At 42.5% G+C, this 24,071-nt stretch overlaps 3 protein-coding genes across 5 annotated transcripts in view; 1 reads left to right on the top strand and 2 right to left on the bottom strand.

Annotated features, from left to right (window-relative positions):
• Nucleotides 1-14,165, bottom strand: part of hoxa11a (homeobox A11a) — a 29,474-nt gene extending 15,309 nt beyond the window's left edge. For 2 of the 3 annotated variants that reach the window (XM_078791994.1, XM_058047830.2), the window contains exon 1: nucleotides 14,016-14,165. The gene's annotated coding sequence lies outside the window, so the exon portion shown is untranslated. The remainder of the gene's footprint in view (nucleotides 1-14,015) is intronic. The other variant, XM_078791995.1, reaches the window with a different exon arrangement.
• LOC131102264 (homeobox protein Hox-A13a) lies at nucleotides 887-14,194 on the bottom strand. Its single transcript, XM_058047828.2, has 3 exons — nucleotides 14,016-14,194; nucleotides 2,010-2,725; nucleotides 887-1,724 (listed from the first exon to the last, which is right to left on the bottom strand). The coding sequence occupies exons 1-3, from the start codon at nucleotides 14,192-14,194 to the stop codon at nucleotides 1,477-1,479; spliced, it is 1,143 nt and encodes a 380-aa protein (XP_057903811.2). The 3' UTR covers nucleotides 887-1,476.
• LOC131102260 (homeobox protein XHOX-3) lies at nucleotides 8,995-10,768 on the top strand. The gene is made up of 3 exons (XM_058047824.2): nucleotides 8,995-9,301; nucleotides 9,774-10,009; nucleotides 10,238-10,768. The coding sequence occupies exons 1-3, from the start codon at nucleotides 8,995-8,997 to the stop codon at nucleotides 10,766-10,768; spliced, it is 1,074 nt and encodes a 357-aa protein (XP_057903807.1).
• Nucleotides 14,195-24,071: the final 9,877 nt, after the last annotated feature.

A 24,071-nucleotide genomic window follows, 5' to 3' on the forward strand; every position in this document is an offset into this window, starting at 1 on the left:
CAACAATATGAATAATTAGTATAGCTTTACGCGCGGTAAAGCTGCACCGTGCAGGACAATGTCCTGTAAAAGTAATTATATTACATTTTACCGTATGAAATATTCAACAAACATCCTGGACAACCAAACAATTTGTTTGCATAATATTTCCCTGTAAATACACACAAAATACCGTTGCCTGGAAGTATAACACGTGTATAAATGTATGCACATCAGTGCTTACAAATTGTTGCTTAAAAATATACCAATATCACGTATTTTGACAATAATTAGACTTGTGTATTTAAGTCAAGGGAAAATTAGATTTTTCTTTTAATGTCCGCAGTCACTGCATGCATTTTTGCATTGTCAACGACTGAGAAACATCACGTTTACTTACTATAGTTATTATTACTAAAAATTTACCAATTCTATTTGTGTATGATAATATACAGTACGTTACGTACTATATAATGGTTAAAATAAAATCAGATATGCCACGATAGAAATATATTATGTAGGCCGCACCATTGACCATCAACGGTTGAGAATGTTGGAGTTAGTCACAAAGTGGTCACTAGATGGCAGTGTTGGCCTACATTTCAGCACAAATCATTGTAGTCTCCAACAACCAATCACAAACATATGAACTAAATACACTATTTTTTTAAAGATGGGCGATTTTCTAATATTTATGTTCTAGCAATACATTTCAAGACGAAGCAATAACTCCAACCAAAACACCAATGACACGTTCACTTTGAAAGTGATGTTGCTGACAAGCATTTCAAATGATGCTATTTAATCCAAACATTTAAAATAGAAATCAGGACAAACAGTTAAGTTATTTATTTATATATATATATATATATATATATATATATATATATATATATATATACACGTGGAAAGATAAGTTGTAATCAATACTGGATAGCCTATATTTAACCAGAGCCACATTTTATTGGGACGGACACACAATTAGCTTTAAAATCATGCTGGAATAGACTATATACAAACACATGAAAAGTCACACATTACTAAATGCCAAGCACGACATAAAGGAAGATTATCTGAGCATTATAGAATTGCACCATGAACATGGATATGAATGACAAGACATGCACTACAAGCTATAACGAGTATGAAAAAAGGGGGAAAAAAGCCGTAGGGGAGATTAATATTTAACATTCCCAAGGTCCAAATCCGAAATACCGCTATTTCCTGTGGATCCTTGCATTTATCACTGTCGTTAAAGTTTCAGATAAAAAAAACGTGTAAGCTCGGTGGCGCACACCTTAGTGGGCAATCCTGTAGTTTAATGTTGTATATTACTCCTCATCAGACAATCTTTGAGGGGGGAGATGTTGGTTTCAGCATTTGGTTTTCCTCCAAAAAGTCCAGGAAATAAAATATAGCGGTTCCATTACAGTCCAGTGTTTGTGTGTGTGCGTGTATATGAATGCGTGTGTGTGTGTGTGTGTGTTGAGGGGGGGACTAGCTGATGGGTTTCAATTTGTTGACAATTTTCTTCTCCTTGACGCGTCTGTTCTGAAACCATATAGTGACCTGTCGTTCAGACAGGTTGGTCTGGGCTGATATTCTTCTCCTTTTGTCCTTGGTGATAAATTTATTGGCGGCGTATTCCCTCTCCAGTTCCTTCAGCTGCACCTTCGTGTACGGGACACGCTTCTTCCTCCCACGCCTGTACGAGCTGGAGTCGCCCCCTACGTGGGTCACCGCGTCTGCATCATCGGAGAGAAGGTTGAGTTTTGAGGTAGCGCTCATATAAATCATAGTTACAGGCTGAGAATGAAGTCAGTTTGAATTGTGCTCATTTTAGCAAAAAATGTGAAATGCATCACTACGGAAATAGCTTCAATAATAATAGTTGTAGCCTTATATCCTTAATATCTGCTACAATTATTTCAACTCATCTCATAAGCAGTATAATCTTCTTTCTGGTGGTTGACAACATTCCAAGCGGATATAACCACAACACAAAAAAAGCTGGGGGAAAGATTTCCTACCTGGAAGGGAGGACTTCCACATGTGCCCAGACTGGGGCTGGTCCTTGGCGCAGTAAACTTGACTGTTCCACCCGCTGGGGGCCAGGCTCCACGGCTGGTAGCTCTCCACCGGCAGTAAGGGCTCATGTCTGGCCTCGGAAGGCGCACCGATTGTAGGCACTACGGGGACGTCCAGGTAACTAGGCACATGTTGATACGGACCGGACGGGTAGGTGGGGTAAAACGCGAATTCCTTTGCCCGCGAGGTGAAGTCGTCCCCAGGGGCAGACGTGTCCATATATTTCTCCCCATAAGCGGAGGGGGGTTGAGCCCCGCACGATTTGATACCGCCGTGGTGCGCCATTCTGCACGGGTAATAGCCGCTACCGAAGTAGCCATAAGGCAACGAGGCGCTGGAGGAGTTCTGCGAGGCCGAACACGGACTGCACTGCTTCACCGGCTCGCCCACCCCTGATGTAGGCACGTCGCTGGAAGGGTACGCCGTGCTGGGTGCCAGGGAGGCCGGGTGAGCCATCAGATTCCTGCACTGGCTGGCTGCAAAGTTGCCACCCGCGAAACCCTCCATGTTCTTGCTCACTTCATCGGAACCGCCGCCGTTGTCGTAGAGGAACATCACGGAGGGGTCGAGCCAGCAGCGAGGACGGAGCAGCAGTGACGTTGTCATAGCACGCCGTCCAACATTGAGGCTTCTGGCTCTTTTTGAAAAAGCCCAGAGACTGAAAAAAAGAGCGATACTGGTTCCCAGAGTGTAAAGCCGTGACGCGCCACAGAGCTGCAAAACCGCGCTGTCATTGGTCGGCACGGAGACACGTGACTGCATATGCAAAGGCAGAACGGTAAACAGCCACACTAGAAATAATTAAATGGGGGGAAATGCGGAGAAGTGAGGTGACTGCATAGACACCGCCGATCTTATTTGGTTCTTTTGTACATATAGAAATATAATACAGGGGTTTCCAAAGGGTGGAAAGGGGGTCTTATGTGAACAGCGACACTTTGTACAGGATATTTGGCACCTTACAAAATTAGTAACGTAGCAAAAAAAGCTGAACTGTTGCTACAAACACAAAAAATGTACCAATACATAAAAATATCTCAGCATCGTTTGATTTTTCAGTATTCAGCAATCGTTGGAACAAATTTGGACACCCCTGCTACAGCTACTGCATCATATCGAGGATATTCATCCACATTGTGCCCACTGGGAAGGCTACAAAACACACAGTAGGCTTATATCCTTGTATCCATGTTGGATGACACCAATATTTACATGTACTTTATGCATGCGTGTCGCTTTTAAACTATGACTACATCTGCATATGCATTGGTGGACATTCAATTAACACGGACGACTGACTGATGGATAAAGATCTCAGACATGAAAACCAGAGACAACTGGTGTTTTAGGAGGACTATTGTGACCCAATGCAGGTTTTACGCTAAGTAAAGAGAGGGAGCAGAGGAGGTGGACGCGGCTGGAGGCCAAGGTCAAGTTGAAAGTTGCTGTCTCGCCGTCCAGGCTGAGGGCCATTCAAGCTTTGAAGGGACCGTCTGAGCTGGTTGAAAAGAGCGGAAGAAGGGTGAGAATTCCTGTCCCAATGAAAGCTATTGGAGGACATTAACTTTTACTGTCATTTTGTTTTCTCCACCAGCCAGCTCATTCTCACCAAATATAGTCTCAACGTTTCAGCGTCGCTTGGGCGGTGCGCGCTTTTCTATACTCTGGATTGGAAAGATGCACGAATTTATTTTTGGAGGTGGTTTTGTCAAATAGGTGTGAAAATGGTGGGAAGTTTGGAGAGAAGGGAAGGGGTGAAACGCGTCGTTTGAATGTGTGTGTCTGGTCTCTTTACGACCAATGCCTCTTCGTCTATGCTAGTTTGGGAGCTTCAGTCATTTGCTTGACTTTCAAAATCTAACATTAACTTTTTGCATTGTGTTCTAAATTGTGCTTTAACTTAAATGTCAAATGTTATAATGCCAAGTACACGGATTTGCTTTGTTTTTTTTTCTCCAACATAAATGTGTCCTCATCTACATTTCCTGCAAGAATAGAATTGAAAACTATAGTTAAACAAATGACGGGGTAGGTAATATTCCGAAATAAAACATGTCGGACTACTCTCAGAATGAGTCTTAAAACGACAATTTCAATGCCTTAACCTTTGTTTTCCTCTAAAAATAATACTTCTACGTCATAAATTGGGTTCACATGACAGTTGCATCAAATTGTATATTAACAAAGTTGTGATTAGAAAAAGGTTTAACTTTTGCATTGTATTAGTGTATTACTTTTTTGTTTAAATTGGGGACTTATACAGAAACATTTAACATATTGATATAATACGTTTTTAAATTTTACATGAAATTTTACATGAGCTCGTTTTTGTATGGAGGTGAGTGAGCAAAATAGCTATTTTCATTGAATTCATATGCACAAGATATTATAAGAGTTATTTAGGAGACTTCCAAAGGCTCTGTCATGCTTAATTTGGCAACATCCCCTGACATGAATACTTGCGAATACGTGTCATGGATTGGACGGGTCTTGGCGGTACCAGGAGATTGGAGGAAATTAATATCAACAACTTATGAGAGAGGGCGGGAGGAAGTGCAAGGCCTGGCGTGTTGCTGACGCCAACATTTTTCAGGATTTTTCAAGCAAATCGAGAGGAAACAGTAGAATAGCACATGGCCTTTTTCATAAGCATTACATGTTGGAGCAATGGATTTAAATGCTGCTGTTCAAGTCCTGCACAGTCACAACAATAGAGCACATGTGGCAAGTCCTGAGATTAGACATCCCATAATACCGTGAACACACGTTTACAACAAGGACACACACATACTAGTATTACTAGTATACTAGTAAATAGTAGTGATTTCAGTAGCGACCTCCATTCATCTACACAGGGTTGCACAATCATTAGGAACCGTACTACCAAAGATTGTACAGGAGAATCGGTAATAGCATACAACATAGTAATAAAATGACAAACACATTCACTATGTCTTTATGACCTCCATTTTGTGTGCAACCTATCAACAATAATACAAAAATATAGTGTGAAAAATCAGGGCACACACATGCGCTGTGTATTTTTTCCTCTAAGTTAATAAATAATAACAATAAACGGATACACGCTGCGAAGATACTTGGAAATAATGCACTCTAAGTTTACCCGAGTAGGGGTCTAGCCTCAATACGTGATTGCCGAGGCCAGAGATACTGTGACGTAGGACATGGTTGGGCATTTTAGGATGGCTTTATAATCACAATATTAAAATATGAATTTCTTTGTAGGAGTAACGTCAATGATAATTTTAAATTATGTTATCTTACAATATATTTTTGATAGTGTTCTACTGTACACCCGCCTACTGTACAAAACAGACCCAAATAATAATAAAAAAATACACTATTGAATTTGGAGCCAATTTTGGGGTTGGGCGCTTTTAGATGAGTTTTCTGTTTAAAGAGCAGGGAGAAAAATGTTACTGATTAATCGTGGAGACTTTTATTAAGGAATCGGCGTGCAGCTTGCTCCCATTGGATGCTTTTCTATAATAAAACCAAAGGAAACATTGGTAAACGCAAAAGTAGGCCATAAATGCGCAATGTTTTACTAAAAAAACTTTTAAATATTTGTGATGTGTATTTATTAAAATACAATGCTGTGTATATGTTGACTATGTGTGTTCATACAAGTGCTACTATAAAATAACTAATTTTGGGAAGCAGCGTTTTATATGCTATTCTCTTCTTCAATTTCTTACAAGCCAACCACGGTCCTTTATCAAGACTGCTTCAAACTCCTTAAACATGGAGTATCCCGACATGTTCTTAATACAAAGTGCCGTTTAAAACAAGAGGAGGATACAGTAGGTCTGCTGGGGCAACGGATGGCGGCTTGGCTCTAAAATGAGAAACACGTTTGCAACCAGAGGGACTTGTAAATATCACCTTTCTCAAAATATGCCAGTCGGAAGAAGCTGGACTCTTGTGAAACGGTGGGGCTTTGCACCTGGTGTGTTACCCCTGCTACTGCATAACTGATGTTGTGCCCAGTATACCCTATGACGCCCCCCCCTCCCCTTTTTTGTTGGAGGTCTACCAACGGCACGGAGGTTACGGTATGGAGCTGCAGGGATGAGACGGCCCAAAGGCTTCCAGCTGTTACGACAGGGACGAGTTTGGTTCCAAGGTCAGCGAGTTAAGCCTCTACCAGAGCTGCGTCATCCATTTCAAGGCCAAGCTGAAGCAAGACAGACGGGAGGGGCCACAATCGTTTTATTTCCTTCCAGGTTCAGAAGCTTGTCTGAAAGGCGCAGCTCCTCCTCAGTAAAAAAAAAGACAAAAATGCAACCATGTGCGCAATCCTACTGCGTACAGAATAACTGTGGATTAGATGACACACTGCGCAGACTCCAATGTCAAGTTCAAGTTTGGTTGGCTAATAAAAGCGAGGGTGTGCGTTAGCCACCCACCCCCTCTCGCTTGAGCTGCCACCACAATGAAGAAGCCAGCAATATAGAGCTCCTCTGCCATGAACAATGGACCAACACTTCCTAACATGCATTAGTGAATCATGCCCCGCAGTCAGCAAAGTCTCCAAACTCCTGCCGTCCTCCTACCCGCTATCTAAAACACACACAATATAAGTGACACTACTGTAAAGCAGCAAGGTCAAGGCGGTTGCGCAAGACCATCTGAAGGTGTTATCTCTGAAGGATCACAAGATCCCAATCTGCCCTCTCGACCAAGAACCATTGCATAAGCGAAACTTTACCATATTTCAAAGTGGAAATAACCTCTGACAGATCAAATATATAATAGAACTAAATGCAAAGTAAACACACCCCAATACAAGAGCAGGGTCCAAAATACAACCTTTAAAAACATTAAGACTGCAAATGTTACACAGGAATATCACGTTTAACACATCCGAAAAAGATAAAGCAGAGCTTATTTTATATACCCCTTCTCCGGGTCTCCGGTTTTTTTAATTGGGAAGGAAAAAGTAACAATTGACAGAAATTAGTAAAGAGTAATACATCATTAATACGATTAAGTTTTAATGAACACTCTCAGAAAGTTTGCCAAAGCTGCGTTAAATATTTAGTCAATATTTTGATGATATTATATAGCTAAATAAGGCCACCAAAATATTGACATGCAGGAAGATACAGCACAGCTATCATTATAAACTTTGCTTAAGTATATCAAAACTAACAATGATTTGACGCAACTGCGGAAGAAGAGAAAAGAAAAGCACACAATAACAATAATTAGTGGCCAACAAGTTGTCATATGAATTTGCCAAAGTGAGAAACATCACAATAGCACACTTTCTCTGCCACCATTGTCAGGGTGAATGAGAATCCACCTTCAGTTGGGCTGACCTAAAAAAAACCTATTCTAGCGAGTGAGAATCCAGCAGCAGGAAGAAAGCTAAAAAAAAAGCAGAGGTGTCCTCTTTTTTCCCCTTCATCCTTTCCAGGCCGGATGAAAGAGTTGGGGGAGAAAGCCAAAGGAATTTCCCTGGCTTCTCAGCAGGCTGGCTGGCAGAGGGGGGGAAGGGAGGCTTGAAAGGGAGGCTTTTACCTGCATTGGACAGGCGAGGGCGCACAAAGACAGCAGAGGATGCTGCAGTTTGAACCTCCCCTCTTCCCTCTATGCACACACGCATGTAGCCGCAATGCAAATCTCTTTATGCCCTACAGCTGCAGATGACCAATCGGGTGGACCCAAGTAGGAAGTGGTTGGAAAATAGCATGTATAGCATCTGCTCTCATGGAAAATGTTACATTTTGGAATGGATTGGTGCTTTTTTATGTCAGGTGCCCTGAAGCTACATGTCACTAATTACAGTATAGAGCAACCTGGAGAAGGTATTTAGTAGTGACACCATAATATATTATAGCTACATCAGTGGAAAGAAAAATATACGACTAATAATACTGATAACGTTTTTTGAGCCTTTTCGCAATTATAAAAAAATAAAAATACATGATAGCGTACCGGCTCCTCGCACCATTGAGCTAAATGCTTAGAGTTAAATGATATCATAATTCAGACTAAAAAGGGGCGTAGACAACCAACATTATTATGCATCAGGCTAGAATTAGCGCTCTTTAAAGTACTAGCATTGTACTCTGGGTACATGCAAGCATTTTACTTTTACAAACGCGTAACAGATCAAATCAGAAGACGCTAATTTGTTGTTGAAGTAGAAAATACAAAGCAGAGTCATTATTGCACTGACATACGAAAACTGGAAAAGCAGGACTCTTTCTGCTGGGGTGCTTCTTCCTGCCTGGGCTCTTAACGTTGAAAGACATCAACGTCAAAGCGTCTCTTATCTAAAGTGACCTCAGGACTTGACCTTTAAGGACTTTACTTGACTCCACTTAAGGTAGTGTGTGTGTGGGGGGGGGGGTAGCATACACAGATGAGAGAAGGTGGGAAATTATAGGGGGGAAATTACGGTTCAATTAATAGCAAATGAATATAATGACGCAACATTGCTACAAAAAGTAAGGATTGTTATTTTAAAGCAAATACGTTTTGTTCGGTTTACATGCAACCGATCAATGCGTGACGTCATAGAGGGGCATCCTCCAGACTGGCCTATTAAGACTGACAGGTCGGGAGAGGGAGAAAGAGCGAAAGAGGGGGGAGAGATAGAAAGCGAGAGAGAGAGAGAGAGAGAGAGAGAGAGAGAGAGAGAGAGAGAGAGAGCGGGAGAGAGAGAGAGAGAGGGTAAATGGTGAACCCTCCCAAAGCTCCCTCTCCACACTCCTTTCTCGGGGTCAGACTAGATTGCCTCCCCTCATTTTCCACAAGTCTCTCCTCCTCCTCCTCCGCCTCTTCCAGACTCTACCCCGCCATCACACTCGCCCCCACAACCCTAAAAACTGTTACCGTGCACTTCTGTGGACGACTTCCACTTTACCGGGGACTCATTGTTTGGCTTTACTCGGCATGGAGAGCAGAGAGGAGATGGTGATGCAGACGCGCAAAAGCACCCCGGCTTTGGCTGAGGGCAGCCCGGGCAAAGGGTCGCAAAGGAAGCCGGACCAAAGGAGCTGTCTGAGTCCCTTCCCAAACGCGAGGACGGATGCTGTGATAGAGGAAATCGCCCGGAGGAGTATGTGCACGGATATGGGAGACAGGCACCGGAGGGATCCCCCCCTCAAAGACGCCAGCAGCTCGGACACAGAGTCTGACTTCTACGAGGAAATCGACGTGAGCTGCACCCCTGAAAGCATGGACTACCCTTCAGCTAAAGGTATAGAGGCTTTACAGTGGTTTGGATCACGATATTATATTGACAGCATGCAAAGTGTGCAATGAGACAATTGCAAAATATGATAAAAAGCATGATAAAATAGCTGCAATATGCTGCACCGTTTGTTCTGCCAATTCAGGGTAAGACTGCAGAAACAATTGGTAAAAAATTACAATGTCTGACGTCTGGGTGCAAACAACACCTGTCACATGTAAGATATTCAGATTCATACATTTTATCAATAACTCAACTGGAGAATGTATTGATCAAGAAGCATTCTAAAAATGTCAACATTCAAAATGAATAATAATGCAATTTTAAAGCATCTAAGATGTAAAAATTCGCTACTGCATGCCATGAGGCATTTTAATATTGAACAATAAAGACAAAAGTAAAGACACCTTTTGATTACATTGGTGAAATAAAACGCTTTGTGTTCACGTGACATTTAATTCTGTATTTTGGTCTACAGGTCGAAATGGAGATTCACCTGGTCTCCCAAGTGACTCTGGTTCGGACCCAGGTAAGGCCGTGCCAGGCCAAGGCTCTTTGTCCTACTCGGCGGATCAGATTCGGCGGTACCGGACCGCTTTCACCCGGGAGCAAATCGCACGGCTGGAGAAGGAATTCTACCGGGAGAACTACGTGTCCAGGCCGCGGAGGTGCGAGCTGGCGGCAGCCTTGAATCTACCAGAGACGACCATAAAGGTGAGGGGGGGGGGGGGGGGGGGGAATCAGGGACTGTTTATTTGTACGTATATTATTTGGGGACTGGGCTTAAAAATACCAACAAAATCTATTTCAACTGAGGGGTTGAATCTTGAGCATCAAACGCAAAAAATAAGAATTCATGCAAAAGTCCCAACAATTATTGCCAGTTGAAGTGAGCCTGTTATATTGTGGTTAATATTTGACCTTCTCTGTCTCCGGCTCCAGGTGTGGTTCCAGAACCGCAGGATGAAGGACAAGCGCCAACGGCTGGCCATGACGTGGCCCCACCCGGCCGACCCAGCCTTCTACACCTACATGATGAGCCACGCTGCGGCCACGGGGAACCTGCCTTACCCCTTCCCATCTCACCTGCCGCTGCCCTACTACTCCCACCTGGGGGTGGGAGCCGGCTCCACTCCAACCCCTGCATCCCCTTTCCCCAACCCTTTGCGCTCCTTAGACAGTTTCCGGATGCTGCCTCACCCCTACCAGAGGCCGGAACTCCTATGCGCCTTCAGGCACCCATCCTTGTACCAGAGTCCGGCTCATGGGCTCGGTCCAGGGGGAAGTCCGTGCTCTTGCTTGGCCTGTCACTCAGCTCCATCCAACGGTCTCTCATCCAGGGCCCCGGCCTCGGACTTCACCTGCGCGCCAAGCAGCAGGACTGATGCTTTTGTCACTTTCACGCCTTCCGTGCTCAGCAAATCTTCTCCCGTGACAGTGGACCAGAGGGAGGAGGTGCCTCTGACCAGATAAAATCTAAACTAATCTAATCCACGATGAGCATGAAGAATGAGGGGGGTCTTCAACTGGGACATTAGCACAATGATTACGTAATTACAACAACACATTTATGATTAATAATAATTTAAAAATTTGATTTCTAGTGCCCTACTTAAATATTTCTATCCCCAATTATATTTTTTAGGTTATCCGGTCCCCACACGCCAACACCCCCCACACAGTGATAGTTATATGAGAATGATGCTCCCACAGTCTCATTCCAACAAGAAGGATTTGTTAACCGAGCTGGAGCCGTCTCATTATAGGCGGATCTCCACATGTGAAATTACAGCGTGATGTATATGTAGTAGCTGGTGAATTCTGAGTGTGGAATTAATGATGAAACCAGCAAGCGGATGGTTGCTGCCACAAGGTAACAAGGCGCCAGGGGAGCGGATTACAAAGGAGAATGCAGGGAGGAAGATACAATGATAGAGAGAGGACAATCAAATATTAGAAAATAAGCATATTGATATTTGGTGGTTTCTCCCTCAACTTTACAAGAGCACATTAATGATTTTGTTGCACCACTTTAATGTATATTTATGTCTTTGTATTTGTTTTTATGTTATCAGGATGGGGTCTAGTTTGCAATAAACTCAAAAGTGAAGCAAAACAGTTTTTTTCTTTTTTAAAGATTATTTTCCTCAGATGCGATATTGTTTCGTTCAGCTATGAGATCTCCCTCTGCCAATAATACCCCTAATTTTCTTGGCAAGTGGTCGATGTCAGGAGCAGAATGCACCCTCATATCACCTGATGGGGGCCGCTAGATTGACCGTGACAGTTAAGTGGTCCCAGGGCTCCGTTAACGCCACTCATTTTTTCTCCCCGGATTGCAACCACTTAATAGACACGACGGAATGATTTGGCTGGGAGATATTGGAGATGCGATGAGATCGATGGTGCAAGGGGGGTTTCGTCACTAATCAGCAGAGGCTAAAATGGAGTGTATTTGTTGAGAAATAGCACATTAATATAAAATAACATTTACATAATGTGCTGGACAATGAGTGACGTCATGTAAAAATGTTTTCTTTAAACATCCTCATTTTTTTGCAGGTTTTTGGGGGCATTTCCATTTTTTTGTTTATTCAAAAACGTGTCCACCGAGAATGTTAGTCTAAACTACAAATAATAATAAATACAGACAGTGTTTATAAAAATTTATTCAGACTTTAGATCAGGGCTATTCAAACACAACGAAGAGGGACGTGCTGTCCCTATATATAATTGACTTGAGTAACCACATTTTGATGTAAAATATGACTTTCAAACATTACACAAGTTAAAGTAAAAATAAAGGTACATTCATGAGAAAATAAGTTGCATCAAGTCCGTATTTGAAGCGAAATAAACAATGGACAGCATGCAGTCCATCACCTCTGCATGGTGAAAGTATTATTTTTTAGCAAGGATATGGGAAGCTAATTGTTTACTACCACTAGTACTTTTATATTTTAATTGTAGTGCACTCTTCATCGAATCTCAGAGTGTAAAAAAACAAGAATTCCAAACAATCAAAGACGTGTACTTAAAAATACTACAAATAACGTTAAAAAGCAACATAAGCTGCAGACTTTTCTAAAAAAAAAAAAGGAATGTCTGAAAGAGTCTACCACTCCAGAAAAGCTAATCCAGCTTTGCTTGTCGTTGCCATTCAGCGTTTTTCATTTCTGGTGTGTCCAAAGCCAGGGGATGGACTGAGTGAAAGTTTTGATGTTTCATCTTAAAAAGCCTTTTCTGCAATTTTGATAGATGCATTTTTGTTGTCCGGCTGCTGATAAAAGTTGGATTTGAATGAGTCTTTGAATGAGTCCTATAGCTTAACCATTGTGATGCCTGATGAATGAACATCTTTTATTTGGGTAATATTTGGCGGGCCAAATGAAAAGCTGTGTAGGGGCGCACTTGGCCCGCGGGCCGCAAGTTCATTGCCCCAAACGAAGAGACCACTGGGTGCATATTGCAGAATCTCAACCTCTATGCACACAAATGACGCTTTACACTGCATGCAAAAAAGTCTGCGTACTCCTGATGCGTCCTAATCAGACAGTTCTGCAGCCATGCGTGTATAGCTCCGCCACCCCCCCCCACTCCAGGCACCACCACCATCGGTCCGCACCCCTCCCACCTTCCATCTTGATTGATGGCCTTATTAACTGCAGTTCTTGTAAGTGTGACCACGCTGATTAAAATGCATATGTTTGGAATAATACACCGTTTAAGACGCTCGGGTCGTTGGAGATTTATGCAAACAATCAAGGCTGTTTTATTTAAGCATGATATAGGGATACACGTCATACTTTACAGCATAATATAAATAAAAATAGACGATATTAGGTCGGTTTAAGATTCCAGCAAAATAGACGATATTAGGTCGGTTTAAGATTCCAGCAGAATGACAAAGTGAAGCACACTGCAAGCCGTTAACGCATGCAGAGCCTTTGCAACAATGACATGCGACTGCAGAAAAATTGCACTGAAACATACGATGGGGTGCACATATGAAGCAATCACATCAGCTTTAGCAAGTCCTATTATAAAGACAATTTGCTCATGGCTCCCCTGCTTCCACTATATTGCACAAAGCATTTGGATAGGGGCGGTGCAGTGCAGATGTCCAAAACCAACACACACACACACACACACACTTTAAATTGGCTTACATCCTAATTTACAGGCCCTAGTCGTACAACGCAAAGGGCTGGCGAAGGCGTGCACGGCCCAATCACGCCATAATGATGATGAATGGGAGATTAATGCACATACAAGCAAGACAATTTAGTCCTTCATCTGTTTAAATAGGCATCCAATATCATTTGGAAGCGCAGGTCACGTTAAATCAATGGGTAGAGGGAATGGAGGGGGGGGGGGGTCATTCTAAGTGGCGTCTTTATCAACATTATTTATGGGGCATATGTTACATAAAGCACAAACGTATACATATATATAAATTCAAGTGTAAAAGCGTAAAAAATCAGCACCAAAACCACAATAACGCTGTTTTTCAAAAGGCAAACAATGCAGGCAGTTAGAGGCCGCACACCAAACAAATATGGTCGAGGCCTACTTAGAGCCAAAACTCACAAACAACCAACAACGCATTTATAAGATCGAAAACACATTTCGACAACATGAATAGACTACTGTTCTTTTCAGTTGTATGCTTTGTTCGAATAAACACTCAATTAGGCATTCAAATGACGTCGAACCTTACCTTACGTAGTCGTTTCCGAGTTCCAAACAGTAATAATAATCCATCAAAATGTAATCTTCTTGTATCCATTGGCAAACAACTTCAGTTAAAATATTAATTCCACCGAAACATTTCGTAGCAAAATTGTTGAATGAAAAATGGTTGAATTCAATGCAAAAAGTATAATCCGACAAGGACATTTTGACAGATAAGCAGCAAACCAAATAACTGGGTTCTTACGGTTTTTATACTTCCCGCCAAACATACCTGGATTATACCACTTAGACAGGGGTGTACACCACTGCACAGCATACGATAACTACAACTTTTCCCTGTAATACACATATACAGCAGGTGGTATAGTATTTTAGAACGATAATGTAAAAGGAATATCATCACATTTTAGATTGAGTGGCATAAAAAAACAGTACATTTATGTCAGAGGGAAATATTCCCCCTATCCTTGTTAAGTATTGGTTTCTTCCTAGGCTTTTTAAACAGGTGTAGGTCCATTTGCTTGGGTTTGGTCTCAGCACCTTGCTGCAAGTAATTGGTTTTTCATAAGCTGAACTGTTTTGTGAACATGAGCTGCTGTTTTGTCTCCTCTCTGTTACTTAAATAAATCGACATTGGTAAATGGTAATGGTTTGTTCAAAACCATTATGCATGATGAGTACACTAATTTACAACCTGGGTGAACCTGAATGCAATACAAGTCTCAACAACTGAATATTTTCAGTGATATCATGTTTAGGTTCATTCAAATGCAATACACGTTTGTTATAGTTATAACAATAACCCATTGCATGTTGCTATATTGTTAGAAAAATGATTTAATAAGCATTTTGTTTTATAAGAATTGATTTTATTTCATCAAACCATCTTTAGTCCAAAAATGTACTTTGCATTTCCCACAATGGACATGCGTTAATGCAGCATTCTGGTGTTCACCTCGACTTGGGGGAAGCTCTTTCCAGTCAGGATGGTCATATAACACATGGGGTCATGGGTCAACCAAGTCCATTCATTGTCCTTTCAAAATGCAGGTGTATGTATACACTCTGCTGTGGGTACTTGGTGGTGTGAGGTGTACTCACTGCCGCAGTGATGTATCCTCATTAAGCCCCTTGTCCTGTGACTGTCAGCAGCCTCCTGGCCCCGTCCTGGGGAACAAGGGTGTCCCCCTGCATGAGCCTGCTCTAACATCCCCATTTTCCCCCAATTCCTGCATACATGGTGAAGATTCTGTAGAACAGCTAAAATGAGATCCATTTAATGGATCCATTAAAGGATGAATGCAAGTGTACTATATCTTAAGAGAATTAATGGGAATTTAGAGCTAAAGTAAAACTCCCCTGTGTTTTTTCCGCACAAATTTTGAATCTAAGATCAACCAGTTTAATTATTACAAAGATGGGTAAGAAGCAAATAAGTTATCATAGTGTTTGTACACTTCATTATACACATAAGAACGGTACAAAATGTAATACAACACCTCATTATACACCACCTTTGTCATTCACGTTTTATTTTATTTATGTTTTATTTTGCCTATTAACATTAGTTAACTACAGTTATGACAGATAAAAATATTAACACATTGCTTATAGCCATACAGACTCCTCCAGTTCCGCTCCCACAGTGAACGCTACAGGACTTCACTCATTCCACACGTTCACATTATTGAACTGTAATGTCCTCAACAACGTCTTCTTCTTGTCCCGGTGGTTGTTCTGCAGCTTCAAATATGAATATTAGGCTTGTCAAGTCAAACCCTTGTCCAAAATAATTTAGGTAAGACAAACATGAGAAAAAAATAAATAAAAATTAAAAATACTTTCCGTAGCCCTCATTAAGGAAATAACAAATTTTCTTTGCAATTATCATGTTATTTTGCTAAATTGTCTGGAAGAATAGCCTCCCAGATGTCCTTGTAGTAGCACACAAAATCCATGACCCATCTAGCATCCATTAGCATTCAATCATCTTTAGCCTTATTTTTTCAGAGTGATAGATTTCCTTTAATTTGATGCACTGCTACTTGGAAGACATAATGAAGCCCAAAAATGAATGAAGCAATGTTATTCTTCCTCAGCAGGGCTGTACAGGCAAACACTGAATTTTTTTCAAGTATTTTCTAAAATGGGCTTTATTCTGGTGACATCTTGACTCTGGAACAGATTAATTCTATTTCCAGTCGTTCCTATGGGATAAACAATTTACTCCCATCATGTTTTGTTGAACATTTAAGTGTCCACCATATGGAGACACGACAATATCCTACCGAGCAGAGCAGGACGGGTTTAGTATGTATCAAGGAAGACAACATTAAACTGGGGAGGTAAGGTTACACCATGGGAAAGAGAGCAGGGGAGATAGTGGTACCAGATAGCGAGGGCATCAGAAGAGGAGCTAAGAGCCTGTGCTTAGTGGACTAATGGATGATTTGAAAGAACACTCACAATCGTTGGCTGGGAGCAGACCTCCCTAAAACTATAAAACGGAGGTGATTGACAAGGTAGAGGTGGGGTCAAGTGTGTGTGTGTGTCTTACTCATGATGTCGGGACATTATTTTGTTTACATAGTCGCGTTGTGGATACTTGCCTTCCTTTTTTGGGGGACATAAAAGACAATCCTGGCGTGTTTTAAGTATATAAAAAGTCACTGGTCTCTAATAATCTGTAAGGGAACCTCAATTGTAGGCCTAATAGTTTAGCACCATAAGGTGGTATTTCTTAGAATTAGTCAGAGTATGGAGGGTAATTGTGTAGTATTCACATTGGTCACTTTATTAGGTACACCTAAACAGTGTAGTATACCAGGGAGTTCATGTGCTAAGTGCATTATTTAGCTTCTTCATCCAGTTCTATGATAAATAATATCATATTAAATGGACACTGTGGAACCAGAAAAGAGGCGGTCAACTGAAAGCGGGCATGAATGTGTGGCCAGACTAAGTTTAATAAGACAGACAAGCTGACGCTGATGTATATAGACCCGTGGCGTCGTCAGCATGTGACTCATGGGCCAGGAAGGCAGAGTCAAAGTGGAAGGGGGGGACGAAAACCAGGGCGTCATGTTTTGGTCATCGGAGGATGGTGTGTAATGTCTTATATATGTACTTTATAGATTTTTAAAAATTTGAATTCTTATGAAATATTGCTGGGAAGGGAATCATGGTAGACAATGCGGGTGCTCCAAAGATCAAGAGAAAGGAAGGAGGATACGGTTTATGGCAATGCTTTGTTTGTGACGGCTGTCTGCTGGATGAAAACAGGGCCTCTTTAACTTCTCGTGGGTTAATGGAACTTTTATGAGTTTGTCCTGCAATCATGTAACCCCCGGCGTCTCCATGCCTCCCTGCTCCCATGTCTCTCTCCTTCTTCTTCTATCGTAGGGCAGATCAGAGGTGAGCCTCAGCAGCGTTTCTGTAAACACTGCTCTCTCCGAGCCGCCTTTATGAGGACACAAGATGGCTGGTGAGTCACTGGTCTGGATTAGTTTACATTGGTTAAAGACTTGTTTAGGCAGTGGTTAGTAGAGGCAGGTGGACAGCATGCACCAGCACTACTTAAGAAAGTTAGCCAGCCATTGCATCTACCGAGGTGGAGACATAATTGCTTTCACTTTCTGCAGAATAGAAAAAGGGTGCTTAGCACAAATGAAAGAAGTGGCTCATTTGTTTTACTAGCCCCAGACACAGAGACCTCATCACACTGCTTTTCAAAGTCCTGATGCGTCACAACTTAAACATAAAGGAGGGGGTGGTAGACGGGATTGATGGTGTCAAGGAACATCTCACGTAAAGAACGCCCCGAGTGTCAGATTCAACTTTTAATGCACAGCCATGACTCATACGCAAGGGCTTGTCACCGTAGGAGTTTTATTCACTTCCATCATCGGAGTGTCGATTGCAATCATGGAGCTATCTGTGAGGTGTGATTGACGGGGTGGAGTCACAGGAGGTTGAGGAGGTGCAAAGGAGATGGATACGGGAATCAGCTGCAGAGAGGTCTGGATTAGTTTCGCCATCCCATAGTAAGTATTCTCCAAAACAGAGTCAAGGCAAGACCCGTTTATCAGTGAAATTAGCTTCTCAACATTTTTTAAATGATTTTTGATCACCATTAGGCTGCACGGCGGCCTAGTGGTTAGCGTGCAGACCTCACAGCTAGGAGACCCTAGTTCAATTCCACCATCGACCATCTCAGTTTGTACGTATGTTCTCCCCGTGCATGCGTGGGTTTTCTCCGGGTACTATTTCCTCCCACATTCCAAAAACATGCTAGGTTAATTAGCGACTCCAAATTGTCCATAGGTATGAATGTGAGTGTGAATGGTTGTTTGTCTATATGTGCCCTGTGATTGGCTGGCCACCAGTCCAGGGTGTACCCCGCCTCTCGCCCGAAGACAGCTGGGATAGGCTCCAGCACCCCCGCGACCCTCGTGAGGGGGCAGTAGAAAATGAATGACTGAATCATCACCATTATCTTGGAGTTTGGCATCTAAGCTCCTCCTCTGTTTGCTGACTTCACCCTTATTTCAAGGCAGTCCCTGCATCACAGCTGCAACTCGCGAGGTCACTGGTGTGTGTGAGTGACTGGAAGAAAAGCTTTGACTCAATTAGGAAGGAGTTGGTGCCGCCTGTCAATTTGCACGTATAAACCTTTAGACCCCCAAGTATAAGATGAGCAGAATGTTTTGTAGGAACCAAATACTCTTATTTGGATCAATGTGGTCAGCATGTTGGCCACACAGTCAAAGAGATTGGGTTCGATTCTCTGCTTGGGGATCTCATGGGTTTCCATGTGACTCTAAATTGTCCATAGGTATGAATGTGAGTGTGAATGGTTCTTTATATGTGACCAATAGCTGGTGACCAATCCAGGTTTGCACCCTGCCTCTCGCCCAAAGACAGCTGGGATAGGCTCCAGAGGATAAGCGGCGTAGAAAATGGATGGATTGTCATATTTCATGATTAAGCACTCGGAGAATCCACAAACATCTACAAACACCAGAACAGGTGATAACCAATATTCAATCCAGTTTTATTCTCCGTGAGTGAGCTAGTGACGCTAGTGTAGCCTCTGTAGTGATGATGGGCTTGGACCTTATTTTTCAAGCACTGGAGGATATTGATTTGCAGGCAATAAGACGCTAATCTGCTTGACACACACCTCTTTTTTTATATAGACCTAGAACATTTGTAGTGAGTTACAGCGGGTGCTCAATAAGACATACAACAGCCAAACAAAGCCTGGCCTCACTATAGTTACCTGCTGATAGTACAGTCTGTGTATTATATAGAAGTGTGTTGTCCAGAGAGATGGTGATTCAGTCGAGTGGCTGTTGGATTAGGAATGACAACCAAGACGGAGAAATCCCACAATTCCGCGATTGAGCCCCCAAGGGTGGGGCAGCAGTCAGTTGGTTTTGTGTGATGGATGTGGCGGACAGGACACAGGTAATACCCAAAATAGCATTGTTTGGATGTATTGTTCTTTTTGGTGGTTGGTTTGTTGCAAGACGGCACAGTAAAAAACACTATCACATACTACAGTATTCATTGGCCCTGTACCCTAGAAACCGCCCATGAATGATACGGGAAAAGGCCGAAATGATACTGTGTCAAAGCCCAGGGCAGTGATACTGATAAAATATAGAGTTTAACCATGTCCAGTATCAGCCTCCGTAGCTGTCCACTCAGAGCACGCTGCTCTGGTACCGTGCCCGTGAAACAACCAATCAGAGAACAGCGCACGAGTGTGAACACACTATAAATATTCCTAGTACTTCTCCAGTCACCAAAAAACGCAAACTTGATTAATGGAACTTTAATTGTCAGACATTGATAAGATAAGACTGTTGATAAAATATTATTGTTGAAATATTTTTGCAATTGTTGTGTTTACACTGTTTAGATATAATACATGTAATAAACTGAACATTTTATGGAAACAAAATGGTCTTTTGATTAAATAGTACGTGATAATAAGCTCATGATTAAATAGTATGTGATAATTATAGGTTATCACATGGTTTGTCTGGTATCGGGCCAGGTGCTCGACCTTCGGTCTCGGGCTGATACTGACACTTGGGGGCATGATACTGGGCCTGATACCAGACAAACCATGTGATGATCTTATTATCACATACTATTTAATCATGAGCTTATTATCACGTACTATTTAATCAAAAGACCATTTTGTTTCCAGAAAATGTTCAGTTTATTACATGTATTATATCTAAACAGTGTAAACATAACAATTGCAAAAATATTTCAACAATAATATTTTATCAACAGTCTTATCTTATCAATGTCTGACAATTAAAGTTCCATTAATCAAGTTTGGGTTTTTTGGTGACTGGAGAAGCACTAGGCACTAAGCACTCGTGCGCTGTTCTCTGATTGGTTGTTTCACAGGCACGATACCAGAGCAGCGCGCTCTGAGTGGACAGTTACGGGGGCTGATACTGGACATGGTTAAACTCTATATTTTATCAGTATCACTGCCCTGGGCTTTGACACAGTATCATTTCGGCCTTTTCCCGTATCATTCATGGGCGGTTTCTAGGGGACAGGGCCAATGAATACTGTAGTATGTGATAATAAGATCATCACATGGTTTGTCTGGTATCAGGCCCAGTATCATGTGATAACCTATAAGTACAACATTTGAAATGGAAATGCATATAATCTAATGGTAGAATCCGGTCTATTGGTTCCATGAACCAAAAGGTGACAGAGCACACACTGCTGATTGCAGAAATGGTCCATCATGTGGTAGGACAAAAATCTTTCCTTCTCCGTCTTTTCTGCACTCTACTGTGTTGCATTTTTAAATATCACCATGTTCTCCCACATACTCATGGCACCAAAAAGTCCTGCATCGTCTTTTATTAGAACGGCATAATACCGTTCACTGGAGCCAGCCAGCCAGCCGCATCCCGCCCTCCCGATGCCCACGGCCACTTGGGCTCCTCTCGGGTTCCAGAGCTAATTTGTCACAGTCACCAGCGTCCCTCCCATTTTCTTGCGCTCCCTGCAGCGAGTGTTCATGTCTCTGAGGATTCTCTCAGCATTCCGTCTTAGTGCGGCATCAGGACACAGAAGACATCTAATCCACTCACACTTACTCTGCAAGGCAACGGAATGACTTTAATGAGCATTTCATTTTGCCTCTTATATTGCTAACACTCCAACATGACTGTGTGTGTGTCCCCTTCCCGCCACACTGCTCTAAGCGAAGCAATTATAGGTGTTTATGTAGCTTTAATGCTTGTAAGCGTCAGGAGAGAAACATTGCACCGCTCGCCACCTAATCAATGAGGCCTTGCATGCTACACCAGCCCCTCGCCTCCTTCACATTACTCTCTCATTCCTCTCCCTCTCTTTTCACCATCTTGCTCTCCCCTTGTTCCATCTCTGTTCAATTAGCAGCAGACAAGCATGGCGGATCAGGCCAATTGGCCATGAAGAGAACTTTAAGCAGAGCAAGATAAGGCCATGGCGGGCTTGCTGGGCGCAGGACAATTAAGTCATAAATCCACAAGTTTGCTGTGTTGAGCCGCATTTGATGAGATGTTGCAGCATTTCATTAAAGTTCTGGATGCTACCTGCTGCGTGAGGGCTGGTCGGGACCCATTTCATGGCTTTCGACTGGCGTTTTAACAGGTTTGAACGCAGCACCTGTAGCCTGCGCTACCTGAAGGAAAGCAGAGATTAATGTGTTCTACAGGGCGCTGCACCCCTCCCCACTGGGTATTTAGGGCCCACCCCGGTGGGTTAGGTGAGATGTGTGGGGCTCAACATGGTGATTACTCAACCCAGCATTCACTGCGGGTACCAGGCGGCCATGGATTCTGACAAGGGCTGATGATCGCTCTTCCAATGAGAGTAATTAATATAATGAAGAGCTACTTGAGCATGTGCACTGGTGTGTGATGAATTGAGCGCATGTGTTGTCGTTACTCACAGGTGACACTGTGTGTGTGTGTGTGTGTGTGTAGGAAAAGTGCAGAAAACAACAACTTCTGGCCTTTGAGTCAATAGACATCTATGCACTGACTGTACTTTTAAGCATTCTCAATTAGCTATTTAGATTTGTGCACTATTATTTTAATGCACAAATTGTGCACATTTACATTATCAATGACTCACCACAGTCATTATTACACCGTGCACCGTGTATTGCACACCCTGCATCGCGCATCATCTGTAGTCCTACGCAGGCCCGCACACAACTAAAGTTCCTCCTGCAACTAACAGTCCTACATAGTGTCTGCATACTCCCAAATCCATGGCGAGATGGTACTGATACCCATTTTTTTTTTTCAATCGGCGCACCCCTAGTTCATTGTAAATAAAACTACTGCTGACGTATGAGTACTCACTTTTGTGAGAAACTCTATAACTACACTTGGTATCATGAAATGCTGTTTGACACCACTAACAAAACTTGACAAAGCTCTTATATTACATAAGAATTGAGTGTTCAAGTACTTCTAATGCCTAAAACTTGCAAAATTCTAAAAAAAAAAATCAAACTTAGATATTCTTATCCATTTGTTACTGTATTGTATTGTGTGTTTTGGATTTTCCTGCACCGTATGTTACTATAAGAAAGGCGTGGAGTCGGCGTGTATGTTTATTCATGTTGTTGAACCTTTTGACCATGTAGCGGCTCCATATTTCACTAGCACACCCGCTTCAAATATACACTAATACAGACTTTATGCTATAATTAGCTGTCATTGTGACATGTTATGCGATGGCTTGCCGCCTCCAGTGAAATTATCTTCACTAATGAACCTAAGCGGAGTCAATGACTCAGGAAGGTTGTCTACAAAACAAGACTTGTTTGGATGTGCATGATGCTGCTGCCACGCATCAGGGCTGAGGGCCAAATTAGTATTGGCGGCTTTGTGGCAAAGATATCAAGTCCACAATACTTTACAGTGAGGGCTTGTTATGCGCTGCTGGGCAAGCTATTATAGCCGCGAGTTTCCAGCGGCTAATTTAGCAGCATGTCACTTGGGGTGCATTTGGAATGAATCACTACGAATGCTGTAAGGATCCACCCACCCTCTCCCCCCCAGCCACGCACCATGACCCCCACCGCTGTAACCTGCTGATGTTAACCAGCAAAAAGAGGATCCAACAGCAGTAATAATGCGAAAGTAATGAAGAAAGTCACCCCAGGTGTTTATCACCAGGTGGGTCATTCACTTTCAAGTCAAAGATGCAAACACTCTGGGGAAAAAAAAAAAAAAAAAAAGAGTCTTCTGGTTTCCTGTTTGGAGCCAGATTTGTTGTTTTTCAGCCCTTAGTCCCATTATGGACACAATATAGTCCCTCCCCCCCTGGCTCAGACCTACTGGCCCAAGGCTCGGTTGCACCCCCCACACCCCCAGTGCCCTCAGACGTCAGCGCTCAAGTCAGTCTCGCCACATCTCCTTTACAGTCCGCTTTCATGTGTCCTTTAATGAGGAAACTGCCGGCTCAGCAGCTCTGCTATAAAACACAGGCAAATTTAAACAGCAACAATATGAATCAGCGGCCTAATTCAGCAGGCTAGACACGAGGCGTATCTCTGGGGGAGAAGATATTGTTTTATTTGCCCAGTTAAAGGACTCTAGAAGGCTAATTTAAGAGTTGTTTCGCCGCCCTGAATGAGCTCGGCAAGTGAATACAGTGAGTCAGAAGCCCACGACACAACCATCAAGAAGCCACTGTCTACTTTTGTGACAATAAAGTGTCGCGGAGAAGCAAAAAACGAAAGTTCAATAAAACAAAACCACAACTGTTTTGGACAGAACTAGGGGGAGATCATACTGAGATAATGCTACCGTTTCAGTCTGACTGGACTAATTACATAAGCAGCACAGTGATCCACACACATTTACTGATTTTGGGTCAAAAATTCGATTTTTTGGTGAGAGTGTTGGTGTTCAAACACCGACACCGTGTTAGATTGAATAGAAGAAAAGGTTAAAAAGTCAGCATATACCTAAAAAATAAATAAATAAATAAATAAACTAAAGCAGGGCTGCACAGCGGTTCCATGTGGTTAGCG

This window comes from Doryrhamphus excisus, linkage group LG7, assembly GCF_037039965.1.
Source record: "Doryrhamphus excisus strain RoL-2023G ecotype Guam linkage group LG7, RoL_Dexc_Guam_v1.1, whole genome shotgun sequence".
In the NCBI taxonomy this organism is placed as follows: domain Eukaryota; kingdom Metazoa; phylum Chordata; class Actinopteri; order Syngnathiformes; family Syngnathidae; genus Doryrhamphus; species Doryrhamphus excisus.